Source organism: Taudactylus pleione, unplaced genomic scaffold (assembly GCF_031769625.1).
Source record: "Taudactylus pleione unplaced genomic scaffold, aTauple2 ptg000832l, whole genome shotgun sequence".
NCBI lineage: Eukaryota > Metazoa > Chordata > Amphibia > Anura > Myobatrachidae > Taudactylus > Taudactylus pleione.
The window spans coordinates 717,497-735,559 of NW_028285234.1; the positions used below are offsets into that span (position 1 = coordinate 717,497).

Sequence of the window (18,063 nt, forward strand, 5' to 3'; positions counted from 1 at the left end):
CCAACTCTACATCACTGATCTGTGTAACACTACGTCATAGAGGTGATACGTCCAACTCTTCATCACTGATCTGTGTAACACTACGTCCTAGAGGTGAAACGTCACTGATCTGTGTAACACTACGTCATAGAGGTGATACGTCCAACTCTACATCACTGATCTGTGTAACACTACGTCCTAGAGGTGAAACGTCACCGATATGTGTAACACTACGTCATAGAGGTGATACGTCACTGATCTGTGTAACACTACGTCATAGAGGTGATACGTCATTGATCTGTGTAACACTACGTCATAGAGGTGATACGTCACTGATCTGTGTAACACTACGTCATAGAGGTGATACGTCACTGATCTGTGTAACACTACGTCATAGAGGTGATACGTCACTGATCTGTGTAACACTACGTCATAGAGGTGATACGTCCAACTCTACATCACTGATCTGTGCAACACTACGTCATAGTGGTGATACGTCACCGATCTGTGTAACACTACGTCATAGAGGTGATACGTCACTGATCTGTGTAACACTACGTCATAGAGGTGATACGTCACTGATCTGTGTAACACTACGTCATAGAGGTGATACGTCCAACTCTACATCACTGATCTGTGTAACACTACGTCATAGAGGTGATACGTCCAACTCTACATCACTGATCTGTGTAACACTACGTCATAGAGGTGATACGTCCAACTCTTCATCACTGATCTGTGTAACACTACGTCCTAGAGGTGAAACGTCCAACTCTACATCACTGATCTGTGTAACACTACGTCCTAGAGGTGAAACGTCACCGATCTGTGTAACACTACGTCATAGAGGTGATACGTCACTGATCTGTGTAACACTACGTCATAGAGGTGATACGTCACTGATCTGTGTAACACTACGTCATAGAGGTGATACGTCCAACTCTACATCACTGATCTGTGCAACACTACGTCATAGTGGTGATACGTCACCGATCTGTGTAACACTACGTCATAGAGGTGATACGTCCAACTCTACATCACTGATCTGTGTAACACTAGGTCATAGAGGTGATGCGTCCAACTCTACGTCACCGATCTGTGTAACACTACGTCATAGAGGTGATTCATCCAATTCTACATCACTGATCTGTGTAACACTACGTCATAGAGATGATACGGCCACATACCAGAAGGAACCCATGGAACCACAAGCAGGACACTCACCATCTGGGTATGGAGACTGGACATTTCCTCAGCTTCTCGTTGCATCTGTAAAACACCACAAGTTAGAGAAGACAAGTCTGGTGCACAGCCACCTGCTGCCAAGATGAGTCCAGCTGGACGCTGCATTCTACACCTAGCAAACCCTGATGTGCTGCAGGGGGACAAATATGTAGCAGTGACAGGCGGTGTAATAGTTAGCATTACTGCCTCACAGTTCTGAGGTCTTGGCTTCAATTCCCACTATGGCCCTAACTAAATGATGTTTGTATGTTCTCCCCGTGCTTGTGTGTGAGCATCTGGTAGTGAATATTGAGTGTAAGCTCCACTGGGGCAGGGACTGATGTGAGTGACCAAAAAGCGCTGTGGAATATGTGTACCAGAGCCGTAACTAAGGTAGTGCCACCAGTGCCATGGGAACGCAGGGCAGGGGGCGCTGTTTGGGCTGTCAATTGTCTGTTTATTATAATTCTCACTTTGTAGCTTCCTCTTATTTTATCCCCAGCATCTCCTGGCCTCCCCTATCTCTTCCCTGGCCCTTCCCCCATGAGGCCATGGCCCTCTCTCAGGTGCACTATATTATGTCCCTATTTATCCCCAGCATCTCCTGGCCTCCCCTATCTCTTCCCTGGCCCTTCCCCATGAGGCCATGGCACTCTCTCAGGTGCACTATATTATGTCCCTATTTATCCCCAGCATCTCCTGGCCTCCCCTATCTCTTCCCTGGCCCTTCCCCATGAGGCCATGGCCCTCTCTCAGGTGCACTGTATTATGTCCCTATTTATCCCCAGCATCTCCTGGCCTCCCCTATCTCTTCCCTGGCCCTTCCCCATGAGGCCATGGCCCTCTCAGGTGCACTATATTATGTCCCTATTTATCCCCGGCATCTCCTGGCCTCCCCTATCTCTTCCCTGGCCCTTCCCCATGAGGCCATGGCCCTCTCTCAGGTGCACTATAATATGTCCCTATTTATCCCCAGCATCTCCTGGCCTCCCCTATCTCTTCCCTGGCCCTTCACCATGAGGCCATGGCCCTCTCTCAGGTGCGCTATATTATGTCCCTATTTATCCCCAGCCTCTCCCGGCCTCTCCTATCTCTTCCCTGGCCCTTCCCCATGAGGCCATGGCCCTCTCTCAGGTGCACTATATTATGTCACTATTTATCCCCAGCATCTCCCGGCCTCTCCTATATCTTCCCTGGCCCTTCCCCATGAGGCCATGGCCCTCTCTCAGGTTATATTATGTCCCTATTTATCCCCAGCATCTCCTGGCCTCCCCTATCTCTTCCCTGGCCCTTCCCCATGAGGCCATGGCACTCTCTCAGGTGCACTATATTATGTCCCTATTTATCCCCAGCATCTCCTGGCCTCCCCTATCTCTTCCTTGGTCCTTCCCCATGAGGCCATGGCCCTCTCTCAGGTGCGCTATATTATGTCCATATTTATCCCCAGCATCTCCTGGCCTCTCCTATCTCTTCCCTGGCCCTTCACCATGAGGCCATGGCCCTCTCTCAGGTGCGCTATATTATGTCCATATTTATCCCCAGCCTCTCCCGGCCTCTCCTATCTCTTCCCTGGCCCTTCCCCATGAGGCCATGGCCCTCTCTCAGGTGCACTATATTATGTCACTATTTATCCCCAGCATCTCCCGGCCTCTCCTATCTCTTCCCTGGCCCTTCCCCATGAGGCCATGGCCCTCTCTCAGGTACACTATATTATGTCCCTATTTATCCCCAGCATCTCCTGGCCTCCCCTATCTCTTCCCTGGCCCTTCCCCATGAGGCCATGGCCCTCTCTCAGGTGCACTATATTATGTCCCTATTTATCCCCAGCATCTCCTGGCCTCCCCTATCTCTTCCCTGGCCCTTCCCCATGAGGCCATGGCCCTCTCTCAGGTGCACTGTATTATGTCCCTATTTATCCCCAGCATCTCCCGGCATCTCCTATCTCTTCCCTGGCCCTTCCACATGAGGCCATGGCCCTCTCTCAGGTGCGCTATATTATGTCCCTATTTATCCCCAGCATCTCCCGGCCTCTCCTATCTCTTCCCTGGCCCTTCCCCATGAGGCCATGGCCCTCTCTCAGGTGCACTATATTATGTCCCTATTTATCCCCAGCATCTCCTGGCCTCCCCTATCTCTTCCCTGGCCCTTCCCCATGAGGCCATGGCCCTCTCAGGTGCACTATATTATGTCCCTATTTATCCCCGGCATCTCCTGGCCTCCCCTATCTCTTCCCTGGCCCTTCCCCATGAGGCCATGGCCCTCTCTCAGGTGCACTATAATATGTCCCTATTTATCCCCAGCATCTCCTGGCCTCCCCTATCTCTTCCCTGGCCCTTCACCATGAGGCCATGGCCCTCTCTCAGGTGCGCTATATTATGTCCATATTTATCCCCAGCCTCTCCCGGCCTCTCCTATCTCTTCCCTGGCCCTTCCCCATGAGGCCATGGCCCTCTCTCAGGTGCACTATATTATGTCACTATTTATCCCCAGCATCTCCCGGCCTCTCCTATCTCTTCCCTGGCCCTTCCCCATGAGGCCATGGCCCTCTCTCAGGTTATATTATGTCCCTATTTATCCCCAGCATCTCCTGGCCTCCCCTATCTCTTCCCTGGCCCTTCCCCATGAGGCCATGGCCCTCTCTCAGGTGCACTATATTATGTCCCTATTTATCCCCAGCATCTCCTGGCCTCCCCTATCTCTTCCCTGGCCCTTCCCCATGAGGCCATGGCACTCTCTCAGGTGCACTATATTATGTCCCTATTTATCCCCAGCATCTCCTGGCCTCCCCTATCTCTTCCCTGGCCCTTCCCCATGAGGCCATGGCCCTCTCTCAGGTGCGCTATATTATGTCCATATTTATCCCCAGCATCTCCTGGCCTCTCCTATCTCTTCCCTGGCCCTTCACCATGAGGCCATGGCCCTCTCTCAGGTGCGCTATATTATGTCCATATTTATCCCCAGCCTCTCCCGGCCTCTCCTATCTCTTCCCTGGCCCTTCCCCATGAGGCCATGGCCCTCTCTCAGGTGCACTATATTATGTCACTATTTATCCCCAGCATCTCCCGGCCTCTCCTATCTCTTCCCTGGCCCTTCCCCATGAGGCCATGGCCCTCTCTCAGGTGCACTGTATTATGTCCCTATTTATCCCCAGCATCTCCCGGCATCTCCTATCTCTTCCCTGGCCCTTCCACATGAGGCCATGGCCCTCTCTCAGGTGCGCTATATTATGTCCCTATTTATCCCCAGCATCTCCCGGCCTCTCCTATCTCTTCCCTGGCCCTTCCCCATGAGGCCATGGCCCTCTCTCAGGTGCACTATATTACAGGTTGAGTCTCCCATATCCAAAATGCTTGGGACCAGGGGTATTTTGGATAACGGAATATTCCGTATTTTGGAATAATTGCATATCATAATGGAATATCTTGGGAATGGGACCCCAATATACACACAGAATGCATATATGTGTTATATGCACCTTATACACATAGCCTGCAGCTCATTTTATACAATATTTTCAATAATTTTGTGGCTCAAGCAAAGTTTGTGTACATACATGAAATAAATTTATGTATCATTTACACCCTATACACACAGCCTGAAGGTAATTTTATACCATATTTTTAATAATTTGTGCCTTAGACAAAGTTTGTGTACATTGAACCATCAAAAATCAAAGGTTTTATTATCTCAGTCATGCCAAAATTATTCTGTATTTCGGAATATTCCATATTACGGAATATTTGGATATGGGAGACTCAACCTGTATGTCCCTATTTATCCCCAGAATCTCCTGGCCTCCCCTATCTCTTCCCTGGCCCTTCCCCATGAGGCCATGGCCCTCTCTCAGGTGCACTATATTATGTCCCTATTTATCCCCAGCATCTCCTGGCCTCCCCTATCTCTTCCCTGGCCCTTCCCCATGAGGCCATGGCCCTCTCTCAGGTCACTATATTATGTCCCTATTTATCCCCAGCATCTCCTGGCCTCCCCTATCTCTTCCCTGGCCCTTCCCCATGAGGCCATGGCCCTCTCCCAGGTGCACTATATTATGTCCCTATTTATACCCAGCATCTCCTGCCCTCCCCTATCTCTTCCCTGGCCCTTCCACATGAGGCCATGGCCCTCTCTCAGGTGCACTATATTATGTCCCTATTTATCCCCAGTATCTCCTGGCCTCCCCTATCTCTTCCCTGGCCCTTCCCCATGAGGCCATGGCCCTCTCTCAGGTGCACTATATTATGTCCCTATTTATCCCCAGTATCTCCTGGCCTCCCCTATCTCTTCCCTGGCCCTTCACCATGAGGCCATGGCCCTCTCTCAGGTGCACTATATTATGTCCCTATTTATCCCCGGCATCTCCTGGCCTCCCCTATCTCTTCCCTGGCCCTTCCACATGAGGCCATGGTCCTCTCTCAGGTGCACTATATTATGTCCCTATTTATCCCCGGCATCTCCTGGCCTCCCCTATCTCTTCCCTGGCCCTTCCCCATGAGGCCATGGTCCTATCTCAGGTGCACTATATTATGTCCCTATTTATCCCCAGCATCTCCTGGCCTCCCCTATCTCTTCCCTGGCCCTTCCCCATGAGGCCATGGCCCTCTCTCAGGTGCACTATATTATGTCCCTATTTATCCCCAGTATCTCCTGGCCTCCCCTATCTCTTCCCTGGCCCTTCACCATGAGGCCATGGCCCTCTCTCAGGTGCACTATATTATGTCCCTATTTATCCCCGGCATCTCCTGGCCTCCCCTATCTCTTCCCTGGCCCTTCACCATGAGGCCATGGCCCTCTCTCAGGTGCGCTATATTATGTCCATATTTATCCCCAGCCTCTCCCGGCCTCTCCTATCTCTTCCCTGGCCCTTCCACATGAGGCCATGGCCCTCTCTCAGGTGCACTATATTATGTCACTATTTATCCCCAGCATCTCCCGGCCTCTCCTATCTCTTCCCTGGCCCTTCCCCATGAGGCCATGGCCCTCTCTCAGGTTATATTATGTCCCTATTTATCCCCAGCATCTCCTGGCCTCCCCTATCTCTTCCCTGGCCCTTCCCCATGAGGCCATGGCCCTCTCTCAGGTGCACTATATTATGTCCCTATTTATCCCCAGCATCTCCTGGCCTCCCCTATCTCTTCCCTGGCCCTTCCCCATGAGGCCATGGCACTCTCTCAGGTGCACTATATTATGTCCCTATTTATCCCCAGCATCTCCTGGCCTCCCCTATCTCTTCCCTGGCCCTTCCCCATGAGGCCATGGCCCTCTCTCAGGTGCGCTATATTATGTCCATATTTATCCCCAGCATCTCCTGGCCTCTCCTATCTCTTCCCTGGCCCTTCACCATGAGGCCATGGCCCTCTCTCAGGTGCGCTATATTATGTCCATATTTATCCCCAGCCTCTCCCGGCCTCTCCTATCTCTTCCCTGGCCCTTCCCCATGAGGCCATGGCCCTCTCTCAGGTGCACTATATTATGTCACTATTTATCCCCAGCATCTCCCGGCCTCTCCTATCTCTTCCCTGGCCCTTCCCCATGAGGCCATGGCCCTCTCTCAGGTGCACTGTATTATGTCCCTATTTATCCCCAGCATCTCCCGGCATCTCCTATCTCTTCCCTGGCCCTTCCACATGAGGCCATGGCCCTCTCTCAGGTGCGCTATATTATGTCCCTATTTATCCCCAGCATCTCCCGGCCTCTCCTATCTCTTCCCTGGCCCTTCCCCATGAGGCCATGGCCCTCTCTCAGGTGCACTATATTACAGGTTGAGTCTCCCATATCCAAAATGCTTGGGACCAGGGGTATTTTGGATAACGGAATATTCCGTATTTTGGAATAATTGCATATCATAATGGAATATCTTGGGAATGGGACCTCAATATACACACAGAATGCATATATGTGTTATATGCACCTTATACACATAGCCTGCAGCTCATTTTATACAATATTTTCAATAATTTTGTGGCTCAAGCAAAGTTTGTGTACATACATGAAATAAATTTATGTATCATTTACACCCTATACACACAGCCTGAAGGTAATTTTATACCATATTTTTAATAATTTGTGCCTTAGACAAAGTTTGTGTACATTGAACCATCAAAAATCAAAGGTTTTATTATCTCAGTCATGCCAAAATTATTCTGTATTTCGGAATATTCCATATTACGGAATATTTGGATATGGGAGACTCAACCTGTATGTCCCTATTTATCCCCAGAATCTCCTGGCCTCCCCTATCTCTTCCCTGGCCCTTCCCCATGAGGCCATGGCCCTCTCTCAGGTGCACTATATTATGTCCCTATTTATCCCCAGCATCTCCTGGCCTCCCCTATCTCTTCCCTGGCCCTTCCCCATGAGGCCATGGCCCTCTCTCAGGTCACTATATTATGTCCCTATTTATCCCCAGCATCTCCTGGCCTCCCCTATCTCTTCCCTGGCCCTTCCCCATGAGGCCATGGCCCTCTCCCAGGTGCACTATATTATGTCCCTATTTATACCCAGCATCTCCTGCCCTCCCCTATCTCTTCCCTGGCCCTTCCACATGAGGCCATGGCCCTCTCTCAGGTGCACTATATTATGTCCCTATTTATCCCCAGTATCTCCTGGCCTCCCCTATCTCTTCCCTGGCCCTTCCCCATGAGGCCATGGCCCTCTCTCAGGTGCACTATATTATGTCCCTATTTATCCCCAGTATCTCCTGGCCTCCCCTATCTCTTCCCTGGCCCTTCACCATGAGGCCATGGCCCTCTCTCAGGTGCACTATATTATGTCCCTATTTATCCCCGGCATCTCCTGGCCTCCCCTATCTCTTCCCTGGCCCTTCCACATGAGGCCATGGTCCTCTCTCAGGTGCACTATATTATGTCCCTATTTATCCCCGGCATCTCCTGGCCTCCCCTATCTCTTCCCTGGCCCTTCCCCATGAGGCCATGGTCCTATCTCAGGTGCACTATATTATGTCCCTATTTATCCCCAGCATCTCCTGGCCTCCCCTATCTCTTCCCTGGCCCTTCCCCATGAGGCCATGGCCCTCTCTCAGGTGCACTATATTATGTCCCTATTTATCCCCAGTATCTCCTGGCCTCCCCTATCTCTTCCCTGGCCCTTCACCATGAGGCCATGGCCCTCTCTCAGGTGCACTATATTATGTCCCTATTTATCCCCGGCATCTCCTGGCCTCCCCTATCTCTTCCCTGGCCCTTCCACATGAGGCCATGGTCCTCTCTCAGGTGCACTATATTATGTCCCTATTTATCCCCAGCATCTCCTGGCCTCCCCTATCTCTTCCCTGGCCCTTCCCCATGAGGCCATGGCCCATTTTCGAGTGTAATCCAACGATTTAAAAAATAGGGGGGCCCAATGAGCTTTATGGCACAGGGCACCAAAAAGACTAGTAACGGCTCTGATGTGTGCACTATATTAACAAAATATATAAAGACCTGTCACATACAGAGCTGGGAGGGGGGCAGGCTGTGGCTCATCTCTAATTACTGGCTTTGCTCCGAAGTGTCTTGTACAGGGGTGGGAGTGGGGGTGGGGGGGCACAGCCAGTATCTGGGACTTGAGGTGCACAATCATTCTCCCATGGGGAATCACAGCAAGTCTCACAAGGGGTGTCAGCACAGGGAGTATCACGGACAGGGGCATGGCCAGTCTGACAGTGGGGGGGGAACAGGCAGTCTCGCAGAGGTAGGGGGGCTCAGGGAGTATCACAGGGGATCACGGCCAGTCTCGCAGAGGGGGGGGAAAGGGGCTTAGCCAGTCTCCCAGAGTAGGGGGCACAAGCAGTCTTGCAGAGGGGATGTCAGAGGGTGGCATAGGGAGTAACTCTTGGGAGGGCATGGCCATAGGGAGTATCACCTGGTGGGCACAGGCAGTCTTGCAGAGGGGCTGTGGTAGGGTGGCATAGGAAGTATCACCTGGGAGGGCACGGCCATAGGGAGTATTACCCGGGAGGGCACTTCCATAGGGAGTATTACCCGGGAGGGTACGGCCATAGTGCGTGTCACCTGGGGGGCACAGGCAGTCTTGCAGAAGGAGTGTCATATGGTGGCATAGGGAGTATCAACTGGGAGGGCACGGCCATACTGAGTATCTCTTTGGGGGGCACAGGCATGTCTTGCAGGGGAGAAAGGCTCACAGAGATACACAGGGGAGGAATGGCCAATCTCCCAGAAGGGCGGGGGGATGTACAGACAATCTGACATGGGGAGGGGGTTCAGGGAGACTTCCATTCCTCTATGTACCTCCTGAAGCTTCCTACACATCTCAGCATGTTCCCTCTGCTTCTGGTGCAGCTTGTCCTGTATTTGGTGCAGCTTGAGGTATAACCCGCTGTCCAGCTGCAGGTGTCCTCTGTATGGTGAGGCTCGCTCAGCCTCCTGCTCTCTCTGACTCTTCTCCTCTCTGTCTCGCAGCTGCCTGTTCTCCTTTACAGGTCTCAGAAGTTGTAGATGTACCTGTAGCTCTCTAGTGTTCTGCTCTTCATTATAGACCCCAGGCTGTCTCTTTCCTTTTAGCGTCTTCCCTTCCTTTAGCGGTCTAGGGGTTCCCTTCAGATCCTCTATCACAGGTCTCTCCTGAGGCTCAGACTCCGCTCTGCATGTGGGCTCCTGGGGTCCCACCATTGTCAGTGGAATGGAGACCCTAGTACATGTCCTCCCCAGCACACACCACCAGCAGCCTGACAGGGGAAAAGTACAGGGTTAGTATGTCCTCTCATTAGCCCTGGCCTCTGTAAGCTCTGTGGCCTCATAATCTGACGTGTGTACAGCCTTATCCATATCACATTAACCCCTTCAGAGCCAGGCGTATCCTATCTAATGCTACAGTGGTTGGATATACCGCAGAATGAAATGTAACTAGTACAGCATCAGAGCACAGGGAACTAGTACAGTACAGGATAGTAGTGTAACTAGTACAGCATCAGAGCACAGGGAACTAGTATAGTACAGGATAGTAGTGTAACTAGTACAGCATCAGAGCACAGGGAACTAGTATAGTACAGGATAGTAGTGTAACTAGTACAGCATCAGAGCGCAGAGAACTAGTATAGTACAGGATAGTAGTGTAACTAGTACAGCATCAGAGCGCAGGGAACTAGTATAGTACAGGATAGTAGTGTAACTAGTACAGCGTCAGAGCACAGGGAACTAGTATAGTACAGGATAGTAGTGTAACTAGTACAGCGTCAGAGCACAGGGAACTAGTATAGTACAGGATAGTAGTGTAACTAGTACAGCGTCAGAGCACAGGGAACTAGTATAGTACAGGATAGTAGTAGTGTAACTAGTACAGCATCAGAGCACAGGGAACTAGTATAGTACAGGATAGTAGTAGTGTAACTAGTACAGCATCAGAGCACAGGGAACTAGTATAGTACAGGATAGTAGTAGTGTAACTAGTACAGCATCAGAGCACAGGGAACTAGTATAGTACAGGATAGTAGTAGTGTAACTAGTACAGCATCAGAACACACGGAACTAGTATAGTACAGCATAGTAGTGTAACTAGTACAGCATCAGAACACACGGAACTAGTATAGTACAGCATAGTAGTGTAACTAGTACAGCATCAGAGCACAGGGAACTAGAATAGTACAGGATAGTAGTGTAACTAGTACAGCATCAGAGCACAGGGAACTAGTATAGTACAGGATAGTAGTGTAACTAGTACAGCATCAGAACACAGGGAACTAGTATAGTACAGGATAGTAGTGTAACTAGTACAGCATCAGAACACAGGGAACTAGTATAGTACAGGATAGTAGTGTAACTAGTACAGCATCAGAGCACAGGGAACTAGTATAGTACAGGATAGTAGTGTAACTAGTACAGCATCAGAGCACAGGGAACTAGTATAGTACAGGATAGTAGTGTAACTAGTACAGCGTCAGAGCACAGGGAACTAGTATAGTACAGGATAGTAGTGTAACTAGTACAGCATCAGAACACAGGGAACTAGTATAGTACAGGATAGTAGTGTAACTAGTACAGCATCAGAGCACAGGGAACTAGTATAGTACAGGATAGTAGTGTAACTAGTACAGCATCAGAACACAGGGAACTAGTATAGTACAGGATAGTAGTGTAACTAGTACAGCATCAGAACACAGGGAACTAGTATAGTACAGGATAGTAGTGTAACTAGTACAGCATCAGAGCACAGGGAACTAGTATAGTACAGGATAGTAGTGTAACTAGTACAGCGTCAGAGCACAGGGAACTAGTATAGTACAGGATAGTAGTGTAACTAGTACAGCGTCAGAACACAGGGAACTAGTATAGTACAGGATAGTAGTGTAACTAGTACAGCGTCAGAACACAGGGAACTAGTATAGTACAGGATAGTAGTGTAACTAGTACAGCATCAGAACACAGGGAACTAGTATAGTACAGGATAGTAGTGTAACTAGTACAGCATCAGAACACAGGGAACTAGTATAGTACAGGATAGTAGTGTAACTAGTACAGCATCAGAACACAGGGAACTAGTATAGTACAGGATAGTAGTGTAACTAGTACAGCATCAGAGCACAGGGAACTAGTATAGTACAGGATAGTAGTGTAACTAGTACAGCATCAGAGCACAGGGAACTAGTATAGTACAGGATAGTAGTGTAACTAGTACAGCATCAGAGCACAGGGAACTAGTATAGTACAGGATAGTAGTGTAACTAGTACAGCATCAGAGCACAGGGAACTAGTATAGTACAGGATAGTAGTGTAACTAGTACAGCATCAGAGCACAGGGAACTAGTATAGTACAGGATAGTAGTGTAACTAGTACAGCATCAGAACACAGGGAACTAGTATAGTACAGGATAGTAGTGTAACTAGTACAGCGTCAGAGCACAGGGAACTAGTATAGTACAGGATAGTAGTGTAACTAGTACAGCGTCAGAGCACAGGGAACTAGTATAGTACAGGATAGTAGTGTAACTAGTACAGCATCAGAACACAGGGAACTAGTATAGTACAGGATAGTAGTGTAACTAGTACAGCGTCAGAGCACAGGGAACTAGTATAGTACAGGATAGTAGTGTAACTAGTACAGCGTCAGAGCACAGGGAACTAGTATAGTACAGGATAGTAGTGTAACTAGTACAGCGTCAGAGCACAGGGAACTAGTATAGTACAGGATAGTAGTGTAACTAGTACAGCATCAGAGCACAGGGAACTAGAATAGTACAGGATAGTAGTGTAACTAGTACAGCATCAGAGCACAGGGAACTAGTATAGTACAGGATAGTAGTGTAACTAGTACAGCATCAGAACACAGGGAACTAGTATAGTACAGGATAGTAGTGTAACTAGTACAGCGTCAGAGCGCAGGGAACTAGTATAGTACAGGATAGTAGTGTAACTAGTACAGCGTCAGAGCACAGGGAACTAGTATAGTACAGGATAGTAGTGTAACTAGTACAGCGTCAGAGCACAGGGAACTAGTATAGTACAGGATAGTAGTGTAACTAGTACAGCGTCAGAGCACAGGGAACTAGTATAGTACAGGATAGTAGTGTAACTAGTACAGCGTCAGAGCACAGGGAACTAGTATAGTACAGGATAGTAGTAGTGTAACTAGTACAGCATCAGAGCACAGGGAACTAGTATAGTACAGGATAGTAGTAGTGTAACTAGTACAGCATCAGAGCACAGGGAACTAGTATAGTACAGGATAGTAGTAGTGTAACTAGTACAGCATCAGAGCACAGGGAACTAGTATAGTACAGGATAGTAGTAGTGTAACTAGTACAGCATCAGAGCACAGGGAACTAGTATAGTACAGGATAGTAGTAGTGTAACTAGTACAGCATCAGAGCACAGGGAACTAGTATAGTACAGGATAGTAGTGCAACTAGTACAGCATCAGAGCACACGGAACTAGTATAGTACAGCATAGTAGTGTAACTAGTACAGCATCAGAACACAGGGAACTAGTATAGTACAGGATAGTAGTGTAACTAGTACAGCATCAGAGCACAGGGAACTAGAATAGTACAGGATAGTAGTGTAACTAGTACAGCATCAGAGCACAGGGAACTAGTATAGTACAGGATAGTAGTGTAACTAGTACAGCATCAGAACACAGGGAACTAGTATAGTACAGGATAGTAGTGTAACTAGTACAGCATCAGAACACAGGGAACTAGTATAGTACAGGATAGTAGTGTAACTAGTACAGCATCAGAGCACAGGGAACTAGAATAGTACAGGATAGTAGTGTAACTAGTACAGCATCAGAGCACAGGGAACTAGTATAGTACAGGATAGTAGTGTAACTAGTACAGCATCAGAGCACAGGGAACTATATACTAGTATAGTACTGGATAGTGTAACTAGTACAGCGTCAGAGCGCAGAGAACTAGTATAGTACTGGGTAGTGTAACTAGTACAGCGTCAGAGCACAGAGAACTAGTATAGTACTGGGTAGTGTAACTAGTACAGTGTCAGAAAGCAGAAAACTGTACTATTTACACTATCCAGTACTATACTAGTTCTCTGCGCTCTGACGCTGTACTAGTTACACTATCCAGTACTATACTAGTTCCCTGTGCTCTGATGCTGTACTAGTTACACTACTATCCTGTACTATTCTAGTTCCCTGTGCTCTGATGCTGTACTAGTTACACTACTATCCTGTACTATACTAGTTCCCTGTGTTCTGATGCTGTACTAGTTACACTACTATGCTGTACTATACTAGTTCCCTGTGCTCTGATGCTGTACTAGTTGCACTACTATCCTGTACTATACTAGTTCCCTGTGCTCTGATGCTGTACTAGTTACACTACTATCCTGTACTATACTAGTTCCCTGTGCTCTGATGCTGTACTAGTTGCACTACTATCCTGTACTATACTAGTTCCCTGTGCTCTGATGCTGTACTAGTTACACTACTATCCTGTACTATACTAGTTCCCTGCGCTCTGATGCTGTACTAGTTACACTACTATCCTGTACTATACTAGTTCCCTGCGCTCTGATGCTGTACTAGTTACACTACTATCCTGTACTATACTAGTTCCCTGTGCTCTGACGCTGTACTAGTTACACTACCCAGTACTATACTAGTTCTCTGCTCTCTGACGCTGTACTAGTTACACTACCCAGTACTATACTAGTTCTCTGCTCTCTGATGCTGTACAAGTTACACTACCCTGTACTATACTAGTTCTCTGCTCTCTGATGCTGTACAAGTTACACTACCCTGTACTATACTAGTTCTCTGCTCTCTGACGCTGTACAAGTTACACTACCCTGTACTATACTAGTTCTCTGCTCTCTGACGCTGTACTAGTTATACTATCCTGTACTATACTAGTTCTCTGCTCTCTGACGCTGTACTAGTTACACTACCCAGTACTATACTAGTTCTCTGCTCTCTGGCGCTGTACTACTGACGCACCCCCTCCCGTCACCTCCCCAAATGGTACTTCCTGTCAATCAATGCAATGTGTCTGTGTAGCCGCTGCGATCGCAGTCTCGCTCATGTTGGCTGGTTCGCGCTAGTGCACTGCGATGTATACGTATGTGCATAACGCAACAATCGCCGATTGCGTGCATATTAGCAGTTGCGTTCCTCGCTGGATCAGCCCCACAGACTGAAATCTCAGTTAAACTTTAACTCATGTTGAAGTTGAGAGAAGTGTTTGTTACACAGGAAATGGCTGTACCAGGCGCAGAACGTAGACCAGCAGCGACCAGCAGACCCAGTACACAGAGGTCACACAGCTGGCACCAGCCACATGATCAGACCAGGGCAGTATTACCTGTACAGGCTGCTGTAACCCTTCCTGCCCCCGTCCAGTGTCTGCACCCAGAGACCTCTCTCCTCCTCCTCTCTGTCCATTCCCCGTACAGTCAGCTCTGGGGTCCTTCCCAGCTGTACACAGGACAGGGAGGGCTGGGAGGGGGCAGGAAGGGGACAGGAGAGGGAGGAAAGAGGGGAGAGACAGGCGCTGCCAAGAGACTGCAACCCAAATGACAGACAGCTCCATAGCCCGTACAGACTAACAAACCCCTGTAATGAAAGTACTTATCCACTTATAATGAGAGAGACAGAGAGAGAAAGACAGACAGAGAGACAGACCGAGACAGAGACAGAGAGAGAGAGAGAGACAGAGACAGAGAGAGAGAGAGACAGAGAGAGAAAGACAGACAGAGAGACAGACCAAGACAGAGAGACAGAAAAAAAGTAAATAAAAAACGTGTATACCTGGCTCTGTGCTGGCAGTATACCTGGCTCTGTAGTGGTAGTACACCTGGCTCAGTGCTCTGTAGTGGTAGTACACCTGGCTCTGTAGTGGTTGTACACCTGGATCAGTGCTGGCAGTATACCTGGCTCTGTAGTGGCAGTATACCTGGCTCTGTAGTGGTAGTACACCTGGCTCTGTAGTGGTAGTACACCTGGCTCTGTGCTGGCAGTACACCTGGCTCTGTAGTGGTAGTACACCTGGCTCTGTGCTGGCAGTATACCTGGCTCTGTAGTGGTAGTACACCTGGCTCAGTGCTGGCAGTATACCTGGCTCTGTAGTGGTAGTACACCTGGCTCAGTGCTCTGTAGTGGTAGTACACCTGGCTCTGTAGTGGTTGTACACCTGGATCAGTGCTGGCAGTATACCTGGCTCTGTAGTGGTAGTACACCTGGATCAGTGCTGGCAGTATACCTGGTTCTGTAGTGGTAGTACACCTGGCTCAGTGCTCTGTAGTGGTAGTAAACCTGGCTCTGTAGTGGTTGTACACCTGGATCAGTGCTGGCAGTATACCTGGCTCTGTAGTGGTAGTACACCTGGCTCAGTGCTGGCAGTATACCTGGCTCTGTAGTGGTAGTACACCTGGCTCAGTGCTGGCAGTATACCTGGCTCTGTAGTGGTAGTACACCTGGCTCTGTGCTGGCAGTATACCTGGCTCTGTAGTGGTAGTACACCTGGCTCAGTGCTGGCAGTATACCTGGCTCTGTAGTGGTAGTACACCTGGCTCAGTGCTCTGTAGTGGTAGTACACCTGGCTCTGTAGTGGTTGTACACCTGGATCAGTGCTGGCAGTATACCTGGCTCTGTAGTGGTAGTACACCTGGATCAGTGCTGGCAGTATACCTGGTTCTGTAGTGGCAGTATACCTGGCTCTGTAGTGGTAGTACACCTGGCTCTGTAGTGGTAGTACACCTGGCTCTGTAGTGGTAGTACAGCTGGCTCTGTAGTGGCAGTATACCTGGCTCTGTAGTGGCAGTACACCTGGCTCTGTAGTGGCAGTACACCTGGCTCTGTAGTGGCAGTACACCTGGCTCTGTAGTGGCAGTACACCTGGCTCAGTGCTCTGTAGTGGTAGTAAACCTGGCTCTGTAGTGGTTGTACACCTGGATCAGTGCTGGCAGTATACCTGGCTCTGTAGTGGTAGTACACCTGGCTCTGTGCTGGCAGTATACCTGGCTCTGTAGTGGTAGTACACCTGGCTCAGTGCTGGCAGTATACCTGGCTCTGTAGTGGTAGTACACCTGGCTCAGTGCTCTGTAGTGGTAGTACACCTGGCTCTGTAGTGGTTGTACACCTGGATCAGTGCTGGCAGTATACCTGGCTCTGTAGTGGTAGTACACCTGGATCAGTGCTGGCAGTATACCTGGTTCTGTAGTGGTAGTACACCTGGCTCAGTGCTGGCAGTACACCTGGCTCTGTAGTGGTAGTACACCTGGCTCAGTGCTAACAGTATACCTGGCTCTGTAGTGGCAGTACATCTGGCTCTGTAGTGGTAGTACACCTGGCTCTGTAGTGGTAGTACACCTGGCTCAGTGCTGGCAGTATACCTGGCTCTGTAGTGGCAGTACACCTGGCTCTGTAGTGGCAGTATACCTGGCTCTGTAGTGGCAGTATACCTGGCTCTGTAGTGGTAGTACACCTGGCTCTGTAGTGGTAGTACACCTGGCTCTGTAGTGGTAGTACACCTGGCTCTGTGCTGGCAGTATACCTGGCTCTGTAGTGGTAGTACACCTGGCTCAGTGCTGGCAGTATACCTGGCTCTGTAGTGGTAGTACACCTGGCTCAGTGCTCTGTAGTGGTAGTACACCTGGCTCTGTAGTGGTTGTACACCTGGATCAGTGCTGGCAGTATACCTGGCTCTGTAGTGGTAGTACACCTGGATCAGTGCTGGTAGTATACCTGGCTCTGTAGTGGTAGTACACCTGGCTCAGTGCTGGCAGTATACCTGGATCAGTGCTGGCAGTATACCTGGCTCTGTAGTGGCAGTACACCTGGCTCAGTGCTGGCAGTATACTTGGCTCTGTAGTGGCAGTACATCTGGCTCTGTAGTGGCAGTACACCTGGCTCTGTAGTGGTAGTACACCTGGCTCAGTGCTAACAGTATACCTGGCTCTGTAGTGGTATTACACCTGGCTCAGTGCTGGCAGTATACCTGGCTCTGTAGTGGTAGTACACCTGGCTCTGTAGTGGTAGTACACCTGGCTCTGTAGTGGTAGTACACCTGGCTCTGTAGTGGTATTACACCTGGCTCTGTGCTGGCAGTATACCTGGCTCTGTAGTGGTAGTACACCTGGCTCTGTAGTGGTAGTACACCTGGCTCTGTAGTGGTAGTATACCTGGCTCTGTAGTGGTAGTACACCTGGCTCTGTAGTGGTAGTACACCTGGATCAGTGCTGGCAGTATACCTGGCTCTGTAGTGGTAGTACACCTGGCTCAGTGCTGGTAGTATACCTGGCTCTGTAGTGGTAGTACACCTGGCTCTGTAGTGGTATTACACCTGGCTCTGTGCTGGCAGTATACCTGGCTCTGTAGTGGTAGTACACCTGGCTCTGTAGTGGTATTACACCTGGCTCTGTGCTGGCAGTATACCTGGCTCTGTAGTGGTAG

At 49.3% G+C, this 18,063-nt stretch overlaps 1 protein-coding gene across 4 annotated transcripts in view; it reads right to left on the reverse strand.

Moving 5' to 3' along the window:
- KIFC3 (kinesin family member C3) overlaps window positions 1–18,063 on the reverse strand; it is a 93,523-nt gene that overhangs the window by 72,331 nt on the left and 3,129 nt on the right. For 2 of the 4 annotated variants that reach the window (XM_088458432.1, XM_088458434.1), the window contains 2 exons: window positions 9,450–9,886; window positions 1,204–1,248 (listed from right to left, as the gene is read on the reverse strand). In XM_088458432.1, the coding sequence (XP_088314558.1) occupies window positions 1,204–1,248; window positions 9,450–9,886 (482 nt within the window). Of the gene's footprint in view, window positions 1–1,203; window positions 1,249–9,449; window positions 9,887–14,974; window positions 15,071–15,680; window positions 15,720–18,063 lie in introns of those variants that run through there. The other 2 variants (XM_088458435.1, XM_088458433.1) reach the window with 2 other exon arrangements.